This window comes from Lottia gigantea, assembly GCF_000327385.1.
Source record: "Lottia gigantea unplaced genomic scaffold LOTGIsca_1, whole genome shotgun sequence".
In the NCBI taxonomy this organism is placed as follows: Eukaryota; Metazoa; Mollusca; class Gastropoda; family Lottiidae; genus Lottia; species Lottia gigantea.
Genome location: NW_008706746.1, coordinates 417,123 through 435,402, shown reverse-complemented (window position 1 = coordinate 435,402; position 18,280 = coordinate 417,123). Strand labels below are relative to the sequence as shown.

Below are 18,280 nucleotides of genomic sequence, written 5' to 3'. Positions count from 1 at the left end.
GATGGGATATCGGAACTACCGTATGTTTAAGGCCAGACATATTTTAATGTCAATTTTCATGGGAATTTATACCATGATAAAAGCCTAGAGAATACTGTGGTTCATCACTTATGTCTGTGCCGTTTAAAAGTTGAAATTTCTCACTGTAAAAGTAATACCAAACTGATACAATTATTTTCAGGTGAAATTGGTAAATCTGTGTATGGTCTGTTATTGATACAAGTATTCAGACAAGATCGACTGATTGCTATGGCCAGATTATTCGTAGACAAAACTCTTGGATCTGATTTTGTCCATGCTGGAGAAAAGGAACTTAATTTAGGAGAAATTCTAGAAAATGAGGTAAACAATTCGTTTTTTAAAACAAATTTTAGGAAATCCAATTCAAATATTTCCACTATGGCCACATGTGTATATTGACAACACATAATCAATAATCAAAAAAATATTTTTTCCTTCTGATTTGATTGATATGAAATTTGTGCAGTAGAAAACACAAAATACCACAAAAAGTTTTGTGAACTCAACAGGTTAATTCTTACATTTTTTAAGTTGTTTAATAAATTTATCTGAGATAGAAACTAGAATAATAAGTTGTATTGGATGTTGTATTTTCAGATAAAAGCTAATACACCTGTATTGATGTGTTCAGTACCAGGATATGATGCTAGTGGTAGAGTGGATGATTTAGCTGCTGAGTTGAATAAACAGATTACACCTATTGCTATTGGTATGTAGTTTTATTGCTTAGTCAATAACTTCTGGTCCAACCCTGTCGCCAGGAATGAATTGGTGCTGGGGCTCAGATTTTGTACAGAGAAAATTTGGAGAATTAAAGGTCCAGAGAACTCATTTCTGATAATATTGAGATGCCAAAAACATATCAAACCCTATCGCCTTTATTTTGTACAAAAACACTGCAAATGAATCAATCTCTGTTGAACTGAAGAAAGTTTTGATGGGGTTTAATTCTCACTTGCTGGGGACCCGTCTCGATGGACCTCATCCTAATGATGGGTCTGTTCTGTCAATAGTAACTTTTCAAGCTGTGTTTAGACCAGTTAGTGTCCGGTCCAGTGTATGATGTTGAATACGATAATAAATACTGTCCACAATATTTGATGGACTAGCTCTGGACACCACACCTTGTACATTTGCAGATTACACAACCATAATCTTTGATTCAAGACAAAAATTCACACGTAATCTTAGCTTACCTATCTTGGTGAATAATAAATTATGACCTGGGGCCTTATTCTACAAAACTTGATTTAAATAAAATTCAGATTTTAAGAAATACAGTAATCTGATTGGATATCAAACCGAAATTTAAGATCATTTTTAGTGATTGACCAATCAGATGACTGGAACACAAGAATAAGGCCCCAGAACTATATATAATAAACAATATTATGTTTAATTTAGGTTCTGCTGAAGGGTTTACTCTAGCTGATAAAGTGATAAACTCGTCCAGTAAATCAGGACGTTGGGTGGTATTAAAGAATGTACATCTAGCACCACAATGGTTGGTACAACTAGAGAAAAAACTACATAATCTAACCCCTCATCCTAGTTTCAGACTTTTCTTGACCATGGAAATTAATCCCAAGGTTTGTTGTTTCAGTAATTACTTTTTGCAGATGTCAATATCAAAATATCAAAGCGCATGGATGGAGCTAGAATGACCTGACAAAAAGATAACAATGTGCTGACCTGACTTTTCATCTGTATATCATGTCCGGTTTCTGAATTTGGTGCATGGTCCTAAATATCTAAAAAAAAATGTTTTCCGCAAATTTAGTCTTGTCATAACTTCATCATTTCTAAGCCCCATGAGTAGTTGTAACTCATGACGGCACAATATTGGTAATATGTTACACAAAATCTCTCCAGAAGAAAGTAATTTCGTATGAAATTGATGTATTCAAATGCTGAAATCTACAGTTTCTACTTGTGGCCTAGACCAGTGCTTCTATAAGAGAGTATCTATTATAAAACCTTATACAAAGACTTATGGGTGTGACATTCTCCTGATTTGGTAATAAATTTTATTTTTAGTTACCAACTAATCTATTGAGAGCTGGTCGTGTATTTGTGTTTGAACCTCCACCAGGTGTCGCTGCTAACTTGACTCGTACTTTTAGTACTGTACCAGCCTCCAGGATGTGTAAGGTGAGGCTTATTTATTTATTGTAAAGTTATATTCTTTCACTGATGTTGCTGAGTGTATGTGGATTGATTGTGCCAGATACCAGATAAGCTGAGAAATTATCAAGAGGAACTTCTTGCCATTTTATGAGTATCGAGGACGTTTATGGCTTTTAAATGCATCATCTGTGGTTCCTGTAATTCTAGAAAGACTTGTGAGGATATTATGTATTTACGATTTTCTTGCCAGAATTATGGGAGTTATCTTCCCTGGCTTTTTTGTATAAAATGGATCGTTTTTTTCAAAACTCCTTTACAATCCCTTGAAGTTAGAAGTCAGAAGATATTATTGTTTTACTATATTTCTGTTTTATGATTGATCCAATCTTGATGAAATTTCAGGCACCAAATGAGAGATCACGTCTGTATTTCCTACTGGCGTGGTTCCATGCTATAGTACAAGAAAGAATGAGATATACCCCACTGGGTTGGGCCAAGAAATATGAGTTCACAGAGTCTGATCTACGTGTAGCTTGCGATATGTTAGATACCTGGGTGGACTCAGTTGCTCTGGTACGTAGAATTTTATTATTTTATAATTGGCTTAAAATACTAATCTCTATAGCAGGGTTTAATTCAGATTGAAAAATTAGCAATTTATCACACAAAATTATAGTTTTGGCTAATCAAGTTCAATTTTTATTCGCATTTCTTAAAAATTCGGTAGCAGTTCAAAATGTTTCAGAAGTAAACCTCCAAAATTACAATTTGATCGTCATGATAATCAAAGGAAATATTGGATGGCAAAAGAGATATTTTGAATTGCAATCTGTGATGCAATACCACTTAAATTGAACCCTGCTCTATAAGTATAAGCCTTTTCAAAAAGGCCATTGCTGTATTCTGATTTGCAAATTTTCGTTGCTAGTCAAAAGATTTTGGTTCACAATTTTTAACCCAAATTAATTGTTGCAGACAAAATCAACTAAACAACTCTCAATTAAAAGATCTGATTTACACAAAAGTGTTGGCTGAGGCATCAGAGATGTCTTGTAATTTATTGCCCTCTGTGGCATTTGATCAAGAAACCTAAAAAGATAAAAGTTTTTTCCCTAATTCAAAATTAATGAACTAATGAAACAGATAGCGCGTCTACAAAATGCGGTGCAAAACTTCAGCCAAGTGTTTGAATTTTAAATTCAATATTTTTTGGTGTTCTTACAGACATCAGAAAATGCAGTTGAGTAACCGGTTTCATCAAACCTTCTTTAACTGGTTTCGGTTTTGGTAGCTATTTTATCATTCCGGATTTGGTTTCAATCTCTATTCATCACACTATTGCTCAAGTTTATAGTTTTTACCCTAGAATGGGATGTTAAGTCAAATTCTATGATTTTTTTGGAGCTGTGTAGCTCCGTGCTTCATTAACCGTGTTTCTATTAGTCTGAGTGATTTGCATACCACTGAGCTATTCATTCAAATGGGGTAAAACTTGAGAGCCTCTAAGTTAAATGACACACACTTCGCAAGCCCAATAGACACTGATAACTAGGATATAAAACTTCTATATCATATTTTTTGAAGCATAGGATTTGCCTGATCATCTCATCCCCTGTTTGAAAAGCTTAAAAGTAGCTTTCAATGTGACTGACCCTGACTGAGGGTGCTGGGGGAGGGGGTTTGGTTGATTTTTAAATCTCAATTTATTTATGAAATATCTAAAAATCTTTTCATTTTGTCATTGCATGCCATCTTTAAAATTTCTAGACATTTTTGGGTTCTATTTTAGTTGTAATTTGGCACCATTTCTTTTGATAAATTAATTGCACTAGAAAGCTTGTCAGTGTAGCTTTCAATGTAGTCCAGCTTTCCAGCCATATAAATAATAGAATACAAGGCGTATTGTGCTTCTGATTATTTTGGGTATTTATTTCGAGGCTATGCGTTGAGTAAGTTCCCATTATCGCTAGCATATTGTACTGCTTTATTTGGGAGTATGTTTAAAAGGATTGTAAAGAGGTTTTCTTAAATTTTTATGTGTATTGAGAACACTGATATAGTTGTTTTTACCATTCCAATTTTCAGTCAGATGTCTGTGATTCTTGTAATTCCATTAAGATAAAGGTCACTATTGCATATTGTTGCTGTCTGAGTCTCTAATACACATACCAATTTTAGAAAACGTCATCACAATCCCTTAAAGTGAAACCTTATTTATTTTGAATGAAATAATATAATTCATTAATTGGGGCTGAATTGTTCTCTTATAATTTTTGTTTGCAAGAAAATCATTATCAAAATTTGTATTATGTTGATTTTAGAGTATATAAGCATGTCTTGAATTGCCAAATGATAAACAGGAATTATAAAATTAACCCCCCTTGTTGTGATATTTCAGGGTCGTACTAACTTGCCTCCAGAGAAAGTTCCATGGGATGCAATCCGAACGTTGTTATCACAATGTATCTACGGTGGTAAAATAGACAATGACTTTGATCAGGTAAGAATTTGTATAATTTCCTTACACTAATTTTCCTTGCATATCGTGTCTTCTGTTTATAGTACCTTGAAACCTTTCAAACACTCTAACCAATAATAGTTCTATTAAAACTTTCCAACCTGTCATGTCAATGGTTAATGAATGGAAGACGAACATTTTTGTGAAACAGTTTTATCAAAATGGACAACTGGGCAAACAATGCCATAAGATTCATTTCCACCTGAATGACCATCAATTCTTTACAAAATTGTCTGAATTTATGCCAGTGTTAAGTTTAGATTAATACCTTAATTTCTTGTTTCTCCAGAGACTACTGAGCACCTTCGTGAATAAACTGTTCACACCGAAGAGTTTTGAAGGGGAGTTTACTCTAGTCAGTAATATAGATGGCGTTGCCGGTAAAAATATCACCATGCCTGATGGAGTAAGGTAAGATTTGAAACATTTTTATCATTAACATGTGAAACATTGATTTCTTCATACCATATTGTATGAAGTGTTGCACTAAATACAAGTCCTGCTCTTATTTTGACAATTTTTAAAAATTAGATGGTGAGATAAAAGGACTGACTCTAGCTTTGAGATGGAAAAAAAATTAGAAATGGACAAAAAGTCCAATAAAATGAACATTAGGACGAAAAATTCCTTGTTTCTCCCATTTGTTGAAACTGCAGAAGAGTAGAACCAAGTATTTTTTTTTTTTTTTTTTTGACTCATCCAGTATTTTTTCATTGCAGACGTGAACAATTTGTTAGTTTTGTTGACAAAATGGAGGACAGACAGACACCATCTTGGTTGGGATTACCCAATAATGCAGAGAAAGTTCTACTCACTACACAAGGTAGGCTTTGTTCCTCAATGTTGTATTCGTAAATTGACCATTCATAATATTGATGTAGGCCTATCTATTGTGAAACCGGAAACAAGTTAAATTTTCTCTCCATGTGCAAAGAATTGTGGGATAAATTGTGTAACAGGATTTAAAGATTTGCCTTTGATACATTTCATAGTCTATCTTTTTGCTAAAAAGGGGCCTCAAAAATTCACTTTTGATGGAAACTAAAAACTTTTCAATCCATTTATACTGGTACCTTAACTTAAATTCTCTAACCTCCCATAGACTACTACTTTCATTTTACATTTCATCTCGTTACCAGGAAGTGACCTCACAGCTAAATTAATGAAGATGGAGATATTAGAACAGGAAGATACTAATATGGATTCTTCAGATGATCAACAGAAGAGAATGGAAGATGGCCGACCAGCCTGGATGAGAACAGTTCATACGTCTGTTGTTACTTGGTTGAAATTGGTACCACCTGTAAGTACAACTATATAGTGTTCTTGATTAATATAGTTAATAATAAACCAAGTACTAACAATCCAAACCGCAAAGCAAACCAAAAAATCCAATAAAAAATTTTGGAGAAACATTGGTAGCAGCTAATGAACTATATGTCGTTCAAATCTTATAGCTAATGAACTGTTCACATGAGGAAGTAGTATTATAATGGAACACAGATAATGGTGCTTATCGAGGACAATTCACTGTTGAGTTTCATCCTATCACAAAATGAAATAAACGTTTATGTTTGTAATTGTCCTCAGATCTGCACAAATAGCAGGGCTTGTTTGAATTTAGTAGATTTTTTCAGCAAAGATTAAAAGGATAAAATTTTATTAATATCCATGATTCGTCATATTTGGAGGTTAATGATGCTTTGGTCTCAGAAATGGGAAATTGTTTAGCTAATATACACTAAGCAAACAATACTATATAACTTTTACTAACATTAAAATAATTAAACTAACAGGAAGAAGCTGATGAGGTGAGAAACAGGAAATGGGTTTAAATATTAAGATAGTCTCGGTGACGGTTTAATTCAGCAGAAAATTTTTTACATTTTTATTTTGTTAGGACTGGCCATTTGTCAATATTTTATTTTCATTTTTATTTTGTTTTAGACTAGTTCAATGGTAACTTTTATCTTGTTTCATTTCCAATTAGTTTCCCTTTTCAACCCTTTTACGATGTCTGTTTTTTTTTTTAAATCTCGTTTTGTCTTAGTGTGAATGTTCACATCAAATTTTAAAGTGTTTTAAGGAATGGGTGTCTCTAGTTTTTGATTTAAATTCCTGTCTAAACAACTCAATCTCATGAAAATTCAAATCTGAAAGATTTGTTTCGTGTTTTTTCTCCACTTCGTGACTCCACTTGCCGTCCATGATCTGAAGAAATTGTCAAGCATCTCATGTTCTGGGTCATTCCATATTCAACCAATCAAATGATCTGTTCAAAAAAAGATTTACTTATTAGAATTGTAGATTTCAGGGATATTCATTGTTAAAAATGGAATTTTATTCTCCCGTCTCTTTAAACAGCGTTTTTGATTGGTTAGCTTAAATCATGAAAATTGATTCCATAGAATGTAGAGATTATATCTGTATTTATTAGTACTTAGTTTCATTGCAGTCAATTTTTACCTTTGATTTATCCAATAGCACAGTTCTCTCCCTTAAAAATATTGAAATCCTTCATATAATACAAGAACCCAAGACCCACAAGTAGTTGTCACTGTTTGTTTGTAAAAGCTAAGACGAACTTTGGGATCCAGGCCCCGTATTCTCGAAACAATCCTAATGCTAGTAAATCCTAGAAACAATGTTAGAAGATAAGAACCTAGGACATCCTAGGTCTAAGATTGTTTCGAGAATACAGGGCCAGGATTCCAACATGGCATAGTTTGAATTCCATTGTCCTGAAAATATTTCCCTCGTTGCACTCTTCTGGCATTTTCTTTTACTTCAAGAACCCTGAAAGATCCAAAATTACCTAACCATTTGAAATAAAATATAGGCAAATCCAGCTGTCCTGGTAAAATTTCCCTTTTTGCACACTGTTTTGTTTTGCCAACCTTCATTAGCCCGATTAGGATCTGTAAGTGATTAAGATAAACAGTGTTGTACGTGTGTTAAGGCCAGTTTATACTCTGCTAAGCTAAAGACCGAAGTGAAGATAAAGATCTTCACAATGTCAACGCCAGTTTGTTTGGTCTGTCTCTGATTGATTGTCAAGACCATAACGTAGCGAAGAAGTAGGACCAAATACTACTTCTTTGCCTAGCTTGAAAATGAACTTGCGAAGGTGAAACTTTGCTTCATAGCTGAGCTGTAAAGTTTGCTACGCTCGAGTTAAGAAAAACCTGCCTTTAAAGTTGATTAAAGTTAATGACAATCTAAAACCATGTAGGATAGTCCATATACTTCTGAATTGAGCAACTAAACACCTCTACCAACAAAACTACATGAGCCAATATTATATGGCTTTCATTGCTGTAAAACCTCAATTATATTGTGTTCATTACTTTACTTTAAAGATAAAAATGGATTGTTGTATCTGTTTTGAATTATTCTTGACCCCAGAGCCTGATGTGCACTATTACCCAAATATCTTTCATGACAAAGGAACCAAACTTAATCTGAATTCTGACTTATTTTTAGACACTCAGTTCCATGAAGAGAACAGTGGAGAATATTAAAGATCCATTGTTCAGATTCTTTGAAAGGGAGGTCAATGCTGGAGCCAAGTTACTTCACGATGTGAGACTAGATCTAAACGACTTGGCCAAGGTTTGTCAAGGAGAAAAGAAGGCAACCAATCATCATCGTACTATGATGTCAGAACTTGTTAAAGGTAACACATTAAATAATTTTAAACCGGCAGACAAACTAACTGAAAATTACGTTTTACAGGGGTTGCTGGTTTTGAGGGGAATTGGTAAAAACACTCCTAATGGTCAAATGTTGATCAACATAATATCTTGAGTTCAATCAGTGAAATCTAATATTATATTTGATTAGTGATTAATCATTTCCTGTGATGATTAGTCATGGCATATGTCATTATCACCTTTATTTTTTGAATACCAAACTTGTTCAACTCTCTCAAAATTTCAGGCTACAGGTAACTTGATGTTAGTACTGCGTGGGTCTTTTACTCGTACTTATTCACTTATTGTTATTATAGGTATAATACCAACTACTTGGAGAAGATACACTGTACCAGCAGGATTGACTGTTATTCAATGGATTACAGATTTCAGTGAGAGAATTAAACAATTACAGAAAATAGTCAAGACAACACAATCAGGTGGCGCCAAGGAGCTCAAGGTCAGTTTCTCCACTTGGAAGATTAAAGATAAAATTAATATGGGAAAGAAATGAATCATTTTTACTAAGCCTATGATTAAAGGAATTCTATTTCAAGAAAATCAGAACCTGTAGAACTTGAACATATTGATTTGCTAATTTCTTATATTTTATATAAGTATTAGTGTTTTTTGAATTGGAAAATCATCACTTTTCTCTGATTTATCATCAAATTCTTGATTAGGGTTGTTTTATTACTGTTTATTTTAGAATATTAATGTGTGGCTAGGTGGACTGTTTATACCTGAAGCCTATATCACAGCTACCAGACAATATGTAGCTCAAGCTAATGGTTGGTCTCTAGAAGAACTTGCTCTTGATGTAAGTATATTTCTATGTAGTGATGGCTCACTAAGTAGCAGCTTGTTTGCCAAATCAGAGAAGGGCCGAGATGAACGAGATACACACTTTCTGGCTGACTTGTATTGCAACTCAGTCAAAGGTAAAAATAACTCATGGTTGAATTGCAAGAACCACAGACTTATGATTGAAAATTTGAATGGTATGAATCAATACTGTAGGAAATACAGATTAAATTTTAGAATATCTTTACAATGTCAAAAGACTCTGTGTGCTCTAGACTGGGCTGAATAATAGGATATAAGATTATGATTTATTGATATGATTTAAGTTTACTTACAATATTGACATGATATAAGATGGTATGAATTTACCATGAATTATCTTTGTGTTTTATAGGTTAGAGTACTGAGTGGAAATTCTGAGGTTTTGGATGCTTGTAGCTTCAGTGTTACTGGTAAGTCAACTCTGAATATTCTGGTTTAGATTTGATTAAAGCCTCGCTACTTTTGATTCACCTATGACCTTAATTCAACCTCTATTTGGGTGCTGTAGGATGATCAGATAGATTTTGAAATGGCTTAGAATGAAAAACAGACTGTACAATAGACATTCACTGATGAAGAAAACATTAATTCACCGATGATAAAATGAATTTTTTTTATTTTCCTCAAGTTGCTATTGGAGTTGCTATTTCAACAGTCTCAGTTATTTCTTTTCAAGCTTCTATAGAATTCTGTTCATACATTTTTGGAAATTTCCCTTTAAGAATCAGATTTTCAAATTCTCAAGAATGACGTAAAGTTTAATGTCTGTTTAATTCTTTCCAGGATTGAAATCACAGGGAGCTGTTTGTCATGAAAATAAACTAGAATTATCATCCAATATTTCTACTGATTTACCTTTAACTCTCTTACGATGGATCAGGTAAAATTATTCTTTTATATCCAAAATTTGATGCAGGTCGGAGGGGCAGATATGGAAAAAGTGTTGAGTCGTCCTGATAGGACATTAAACTGAACCCTGTGTGCTACTGCTACAGTCTATGTATGTGAAAGATCCCTTGACGATGTCGAAGGAAAACAAGTTGGCTAATACTGGTATCTCGACAAAAAGCCAGTCTCAATTAGTTTTATCAAGTGCAGAAGAATAGGACACAATTTCTTGAAAGATCTCTATTTTCATTTGAATCAATCTTGTTTCAGGTCTGATGGAAAAGATTCAAGTCAAGGAAAAGTAACTCTACCAGTTTATCTGAATGCTACTAGAGCTCAGTTACTGTTTACCTTAGATTTCCAACCTGAAGGCAAGGATCACAGTTTCTACGAGAGAGGAGTTGCTATTATTTCTTCAGATTTGGGTTAAAAATTGATTTTTTTTCATTTAAATTGAAATATTTTTGGTGTTTGTTCTTCTATATTAGTGCTATATTATTTTCTGTTTATTCAAAACTTCATCATATACTGTATTACTTTATTTGAAATTTTTATCTGCTGCCACTTTGTAACTGTGTTCTTCAAATCAACATCTCTTGTGAAGAATCCATATAACTATGTTTATTTTGGTTTTAAAATCTGTATTGCTAATCTAATCTAACAGGTATTTCATATCCAATTCTATGAAAATTTTAAGTTTTTAATGGATTGTGTTTTATGAAAACAAGACAAAATTTGTGGAAAAATTGTGATTCCAACATACTTTATTTGAAAATCATGATGAATATCAAAATTGTGAAAATTATATACTAAGATTGATTTTGATTGTTACAACGAAAAAAATTAGAAATTTACATAAAAAAAAACTAACATGTCTGAGTACTTAAAAATCTTATTTGTAACAACTAGTGACTGGTTAATTTGTTTTCTATGAACTTGCAATGTATCTGTCATTTTTAAAACATTTTCAAACTTGTCATAATATGTAATTTGGACAAATTCAAGAAATATTTGCCTGTACTGTTCTTATCAATTCTGTTGTCTGTATCCTATTATTGAATAAATCTTATAATTCTCTACAGTAGAATTGTCTTTCTTACCGATTCTCTGTAATTTTTTGCACTGTATGATTCCAATGTCGTGCAATGAAGGCAATTTTGTCAGGACAGCTGCATTGGCCTGCTTTTTTTTCAATTTCCAACTGTCAGGGATCTTTTAAAGGGGCACAGCTTGTAACACACAGGGCTTCAGGACTTGACCCTTTTTCAATGTCAGCCAGGGGACCTGCTTACAGGATTGCAACAGCTTTTATCTTCATAAGAAAGATGATCTGATTTAATTTTGATGTTAAAAATGCCAGCTGACACTAGCTAAATTTTAATATTGAGAGGGAAGTTCGCAGCCAAAACACAGCTAAAATATTACAATAACTGCTTATATATTACCCAAAATAACCATAACATATTAATTCTGATACTTCAAGGTCAAATTTCCTTTGGCACCCCTACCAAATATACTGCAGACGCCCATATGGTGAAGTGTTTCAGAAACACCAGAACTCACCCAATTCTGGGTTATATTCTAGCTTGAGAGTAGCCTACAGTAGTACAATTGACTTGTCTGTATATAAAAACACCTGACATCACCTAACAGCAATTTCGATTTCACTTTCACGAAATATATTAATGGTATCTATTATAGACACAATTTATCCGGACCAGGTCCGAACCGAGTACTGTTCGGCACAAAAAGTGGCTGTGTAAACGGGTTGAGAGGGCTCGGCACCGTGCTAGTTTCAAGTGGGCTGAGTCCCGCAAGAAGAGGTGGTCTCGGTCCGGAACGAGTACGGCGCGGCAAAATATTAGTGCCGGGGGCTTGTGCGCATTTGCAATAATGACCTTGACCCTGTTACTTTATTCGCGGGAATAACAAATTAGGCTAAACTTTGACAAAAAAGGATCGACTTAGTGTTAAAATGTGTGCCCAACGGGGAGCTACATGGAGTGATGAAGAGACCGAAGTTCTGATCGCTAATTGGGGTGGCGAGATCGTCAAACATGCACTTTCATTGCTGTGTGTCTCAAAAAAAAAAATTGGAGATTCTCAAGGTTCGTTTGCGCTTTAAACGAGACAAATTCAACAAAAACTTCAAAATCATAGCTTTGTTTATAGCGGGCGCCATTTTGTATGTTTGTGTTTTTTTCGCCTCCTCTGACTGGAGAGCAGGTCTACTTTTGATTTTGGCCCAGTGAAAACAGTGCTGTGTAAACGTTACAGCCCAACCGGGCCTAGTCCGAACCGAGTACGGTTCACTTCAAGTGGGCCAGTTTTTATGCCTGTCTAAACACGGCTTATGGGTCCTTGCAATATATAAATAATGTTAAAAGAGTTTCCGTCTTGATTTAATCTAAAGTTAATACTGGTAGTGATAACATCCCCATGTATCAGAATATCAAACACAACAACAAGAATTAAAAATAATTTAATAAAAACAAAATCATTAACAAAAAAAATCATGCTCCATCTACCTAGTAGATAACATTCAATATGGTCAAGTCTTGGATCACAATAGAAAGTCTGTTTGGATCACGAGATAGTCTGTACATCTTTGGATCATGAGATAGTCTGTACATATTTGGATCACAAGATAGTTAGATGTACAGGATCGGATCACAAGATAGATGTACAGGTTTGGATCGCGATATATTCTGTACGGGTTTGGATCACAAGATAGTCTGTACAGGTTTGGATCACAAGATAGTCTGTACAGGTCTGGATGTAAAATAATTATTGATAATCCTCTGGGTTATATAATAATAAATAACGCAGATTCAATGCTTGTTTGAAGCAAGCAACACAGACAACTTATATTAAGCTAGTTGAATTTATAATTTCACATTTGAAGATTTCATTATACATTCATTATTTTTCTGTTGAAATTCACAGACTGACTTCACTCCAAGTTGAATAGTTTTTGTGTTAATTGATGCCATCAGTGTCCTCAACACATACAAAATTTAGAAAACCTCAGTAAAATCCTTCTCTCCTGATCAGAGGTCTAAAGATCAAGGTCTGTATTAAAATTCCCATAGGCCATTTCCGAAGTAGTCAATATCAATTAAATTTAGCAGTATTCTAAGTCAATATCTCCAGCAAATACTGACAGAGTTTAGCAATTCATATATATATATAGAAGTATTTCGGGACAAGCAAGAGTATCAAACTGAAAGACGTTCATTATAATTAGGTGGCTAAAGTTTTGGTTCGTTAATCTTCATCGGACATCTCATCCGACATGGGATATCGTAATATTGCAGCTACACCCGATAATTGACCTAATTCTGAAATTTAAAAAAATAGTTGAACAAACAATGTTTGAAACCTATCTAATTTAAATTAAATTACAATTTTGTTTCGTTGTTGTTTCGTTGTAATCTGAAAACATTTTTATCATGTACTACACTAAGCAGAGCAATATCACCAATCATGAGCCTCCGAAATTATGAGACTGTTGATACTGGCTTGTAAAAATGATTCTGATTGCCAGGAGAGCGGCATTAGCTTCCTCTTTTTCATGAATCTAAATCAGGATTTGCTATCGAAGAAGTGTTATATTCTACTTACGTTCACCAGAAACATGTAAACTAGAAAATATTTTAACATCTCCACCATTATCACGAACTAAATCTACTAATTTTACATATCGTTTTCTTTTCTTGATATCATTAGACCTAAAATGAGAGAAAAATTGACGTAATTTGTTAGTTCTACATACAGGGATACATGTGTAAAATTCAACTCCAAAAAATGTTCTATACTTTGTATGTATATCTGGGACACTTATAGCTTTTATTTACTGTCATCTTGCCTCATAATGCATATCCAGGGAATTTATATCTTAAAATTGCACCATTCAATGCCAAACGATTGCAGAAAATCATCTCTTTTTTCTGATCTATCCATGCTTACATATTTAACACTTCAAATCAACCTACCTAAATAATTCATCAGACACCATTAAAGTTTCTATCGCGTTTAATTCAGCAGCTTTTTCTATAGGTTTAATACTGAAAGTCAACAGTTAATGAGATTATTATTTGATGTACTGAGGTTTCAATTCCCGTCTCTCTATTCTTAGATATTTCTTTCAATTATTATCAATAGCACAAAGAAGTTTAGCTCTCACAAAATTCAAAGAGAATTTTTTTGGTTAAAGCATCAGGTCAAGAGGTTTACGAATGTTTAACAGGCCTACCTTTAGGCCATCACTGAAATTGCTACATTAAAAATAAAAGATTTGAACGACATATAGAAGCGAGGAGCACATATAACATTGTCTTGTGTTTTGTTAAAAATAAAAGGTAATAAAAAACAGAACGAAAGTTTGGTCTTATTTTAATTACGCCTGGGTGCCAGTGGACAAAATAAACTTAAATGAACTAACCCATAAAAGGCTCTATCTGGATCATTCTGTAACATTTGATAGAAATCATCTAAAGCTCTGACCTCTCCTGCAGCCTTGGTATCAGCTAGTCTAGCAGTAACTGTAGGGTCTGCTAATACTTCTGTAATAATAACATCAAATATTAGCACATAGTTTTGGGCATTTCATTCATAAACTGATATTTAAAAGCAGAACTCTGATTCGATAATTACCCGTAAACTAAATTTAACACGAGTCTAGTGATTGTTATTTTTTGGACCAGATTCAAATTTTGAATCGAATTAAAATGGGGAAAGAGGAAAAAACATGTGACAGTCATGTGATATACAAGAGTGACCATCTCTCCCTCTCTTAAACTTTCAATTTCAGGAAATTTCAACTAGCGCCTGACGGAGCTAGCCCACTTCCATAGCAGACGATAATCAAACTTGCTACTAAGGAAGATATCCTACTGTATTAGTAAACTTACTACTGATTGATATTAACCTACCTATATCAGGGTTCAGACTTACCTTTTAAAGAATGTTTGAATCCTGATGAAGAATGAACTAAAACAAACTTGGATTTATTTTCTGTAATAACTTTTAAATCTTGTTTAATAGCCTGAGAAAATAGATACTCCGAAAACTGATCTTTAACAAACCCTGGACTGGCTATCAGCACACATTTAACAACTGAAAATAACATACTGTATAAATAAGACAGGTATCTGTATTGATATTTATATTACCCTTCTGTAATACCTCAAAACAGAAAATTTACAAACAAAATCGTAAAAAATATTACCATAAATAGTAATATCTATATTACAAACAATAACATATAAGGTCATACAAAATAAATAGTCTGTTTTACAGGCCTTTTTTTTTCAAAAATCGGGGCGAGAGGACGAATTTAGTATTTATAAGCACTTTATATGATTTTCAACTGAATAAATTGGAGCAAGCGAAAGCATTTATTATTTATTACCACAGATTTAATGTACATTTAATATTAAGGCAACAATCAGGCGCTTTAGGGCCTGTAAAACAGACTATTTATTTTGTAATTAGACATAGGATTGACATTTGGTCATAATTCATCTACTGTCATTAATTAATTATCAACATTGACAAATGCAGAAATCCCACCAAAACTTGCTGTTTTTCTAATGTCTTATGTAAACATATATCCCTTTAGTAAAATAAAATCCAAATCCACACATTTTCTGCTCCAGATTTTGCCTTAAAGTCACAAATCGCAAAAACATACCCATCATTTCTTGGTGAGACAATCTTGAGACAAAATGAAAGTTTTGAACTTACCTTCAAAATTGACATGCCGTAAAATAGCCTGTAATATCTGATCATAGAATCGGTTCAATCCCTGAAATTGCAAATATAACATTATATAGTTTATATTGTAGATAACAGGTTTACGTTTGCCTGATGCTGATATCACAGAATAGGTAGTTGTGATCATGGTAATTCTTGTTGGTTTGTAGTCAAATGGTTCATATCATCAAAAAAAACTTTTCCTACCCAAGGCTGATAATCTGATTGTAGATGACATGGAGTTGATGTCCTTCTTTTCTACACCTGTTTGGGCTAACGAGAACAGGCAAGGTCATGCTATGTGTATTTTTCATGGACAGCAAATTTGTGTCAGCAGAACAACAGAAAGATTCACAAGCAATCTAGGCTTAAGTCAAAAAGTAACAAAAGATTTAAAACAATTTATAAATTCCAGGGTTACCTACCTTAGTGTGTTGTTCACAAGAACCTCTACGTTTACGAGGAATATGAGTTTCTAATTTGGCACGAACTAAAGTCATACAGGAAGTTATCAAACAGACATGAGCCAATCCTTCCTGCATCACCACGGCAGCTAAATCAGCATGCTGGGTCGGGTCACATGCATAATCTGAAAGAAAGTACAAAATCAAAATGAGGTCAACTTGCAAAATGCCTTGTACAAAAAAAATGTAGACTTGCAAATGATGTGTGAGGTCTTCGAGGACAAAAATCTTGTAATATGCTTTGTACAAATCATACTTGGCATTAAAAGATTCTGGGTTGAAAAATTCGTAATTTTTCAGATGATTATATAATTAGAAATATCAATAAATAACTATGTATATGATTGTATACTAATTTCACTTGTATTGCAGTTGTAATAATGACTGAATTCGGAATTTGGTGTTCATATCAATTTTTCTCTAAACAATTAATAAAAATCCAAAACATCTTTGAGCGGACTCCCCAAATTACTAGATATTTCTGGTAATTGTGGTTCAGATTCAGTAAAATATCCACAGAATACAGAAATGATTCTTACCTAATCTTTCTAAAGCTATACTGTCCCAATGATGTTTACCTAGAGTAAATTTTCTATTTAATTCCAGATCTAGGGTATGATAGGCACCAAGCTACAAAAATAAACATTATAATAGAGATGTCACCAAAAAGATATTTGTACATGTTTCATATCTAGAGTCTAATCTCAATCACTGTGTGAAAGTATGATGACCTTGAATAAGTCATCTGCACTCATAATTCCAGTCTACCCAGCTGTAAATGGGAACGGATAATCCAGGAAAGATCAATACCAAAAAGTTTGGCCTAGGACGAACTGATAGAAAGGACCCTTTATGAACCTTCGTTGTTAACCTTGTAAAAAACAGTTGTTTCATCTTTAATTTTGATATGAAAAACCTAAACAAAAGCAATCCAGATATTTTGAGATAGGATAAGTTGTTATGAACACAATATAGCTTTAATACTATTTATTCTATCTTTATCTCAAATCAAAATACTAAAAACATACCTTAACATATTGATTTTCAGAAACATTGCGACCTTTGACCCTTAAAACACAGGCCTGGCTGTCGAAATCTACTGCCTCTACTTCAATATTTAACATGGTTCGAACTTTATTAGCACTCACACTACCAGTTGATGATTCTAATGTTACTTTCCTAGAAATATCAATAAATCCTTTAACTCTTTTAAGAAAAAAATCAGGTGTTTTCATTATGCAATTATCAAATTCTTCCATCAAAAAGGTACAGTGTATTGGAGAGAACAGGGAAGAGGTCACCTATCATATCATTTCTAGTGTCAAAAACAGATTCTCCTGCAAATCAACAAACACAATAAATGGGGGCAGCCCCGTCATTAGGGTGGGGGCTGGGCCCCAGCAAGAGACAATTAAGCCCCAATAAAACCTTCTTCAGTTCAGCAGAGATTGATTCATTTACTTTGTACAAAATCAAAAAGCTATATATAGATTTTGATACATTTTTGCCACCTCAAAATATTCAGAATTGAGTTCTGTGGGCTTTAATTCTTCAAATTTAATGAGTACAAAATCTAAGCTCCAGCACCAATTCATTCCTGGTGACAGGGGGCTGTTAAGACTATTGCAAAGTCATAAAAGTTGTATTTGAAAAGGGGTTTAACTTTCCAAAAGGTGGATTTTAAGGTCAAGGATATGGACAAGTAAGAGAATCACAGTCTAAATCCAGTCTAGATAAATTTACCTGATGGTCGTCCCTCGTAAATAATCACCAACTTGTACCATATTGTAGGCATGCCACATATCTTCTGGCTCCTCAGGGATCAGATTTACTGACCTGAAATAGATTATAATACTGCCATTTAGACCAGAGGGAGGGAGAGAGAGAGGAAGAGGGGGGGGGGGGGGGGGGGGAAAAACCCCCAAAAATTTTTTTTTTTCCCCCCCGAGGGGGGGTAAAACCCTCCC

At 33.7% G+C, this 18,280-nt stretch overlaps 2 protein-coding genes across 2 annotated transcripts in view; one reads left to right on the top strand and one right to left on the bottom strand.

Annotated features, from left to right (window-relative positions):
- LOTGIDRAFT_151884 (hypothetical protein) overlaps positions 1–10,522 on the top strand; it is a gene marked incomplete at both ends in the record, with an annotated part of 55,122 nt that extends 44,600 nt beyond the window's left edge. Inside the window, 15 exons of the mRNA XM_009045384.1 lie at positions 182–342; positions 619–730; positions 1,426–1,610; positions 2,059–2,172; positions 2,551–2,721; positions 4,547–4,648; positions 4,956–5,077; positions 5,386–5,489; positions 5,806–5,969; positions 8,150–8,342; positions 8,676–8,818; positions 9,068–9,178; positions 9,557–9,614; positions 9,988–10,084; positions 10,363–10,522. Of these exons, the coding sequence (XP_009043632.1) occupies positions 182–342; positions 619–730; positions 1,426–1,610; positions 2,059–2,172; positions 2,551–2,721; positions 4,547–4,648; positions 4,956–5,077; positions 5,386–5,489; positions 5,806–5,969; positions 8,150–8,342; positions 8,676–8,818; positions 9,068–9,178; positions 9,557–9,614; positions 9,988–10,084; positions 10,363–10,522 (1,997 nt within the window). The remainder of the gene's footprint in view (positions 1–181; positions 343–618; positions 731–1,425; positions 1,611–2,058; positions 2,173–2,550; positions 2,722–4,546; positions 4,649–4,955; positions 5,078–5,385; positions 5,490–5,805; positions 5,970–8,149; positions 8,343–8,675; positions 8,819–9,067; positions 9,179–9,556; positions 9,615–9,987; positions 10,085–10,362) is intronic.
- Positions 10,523–12,558: 2,036 nt separating this feature from the next.
- LOTGIDRAFT_208023 (hypothetical protein) overlaps positions 12,559–18,280 on the bottom strand; it is a 6,017-nt gene continuing 295 nt past the window's right edge. Inside the window, exons 2-11 of the mRNA XM_009045383.1 lie at positions 18,057–18,150; positions 17,342–17,492; positions 16,853–16,943; positions 16,275–16,438; positions 15,841–15,901; positions 15,049–15,210; positions 14,537–14,657; positions 14,088–14,159; positions 13,717–13,823; positions 12,559–13,433 (exon numbers count right to left, since the gene is read on the bottom strand). Of these exons, the coding sequence (XP_009043631.1) occupies positions 13,360–13,433; positions 13,717–13,823; positions 14,088–14,159; positions 14,537–14,657; positions 15,049–15,210; positions 15,841–15,901; positions 16,275–16,438; positions 16,853–16,943; positions 17,342–17,492; positions 18,057–18,115 (1,062 nt within the window). The 5' untranslated portion in view covers positions 18,116–18,150 and the 3' untranslated portion in view covers positions 12,559–13,359. The remainder of the gene's footprint in view (positions 13,434–13,716; positions 13,824–14,087; positions 14,160–14,536; positions 14,658–15,048; positions 15,211–15,840; positions 15,902–16,274; positions 16,439–16,852; positions 16,944–17,341; positions 17,493–18,056; positions 18,151–18,280) is intronic.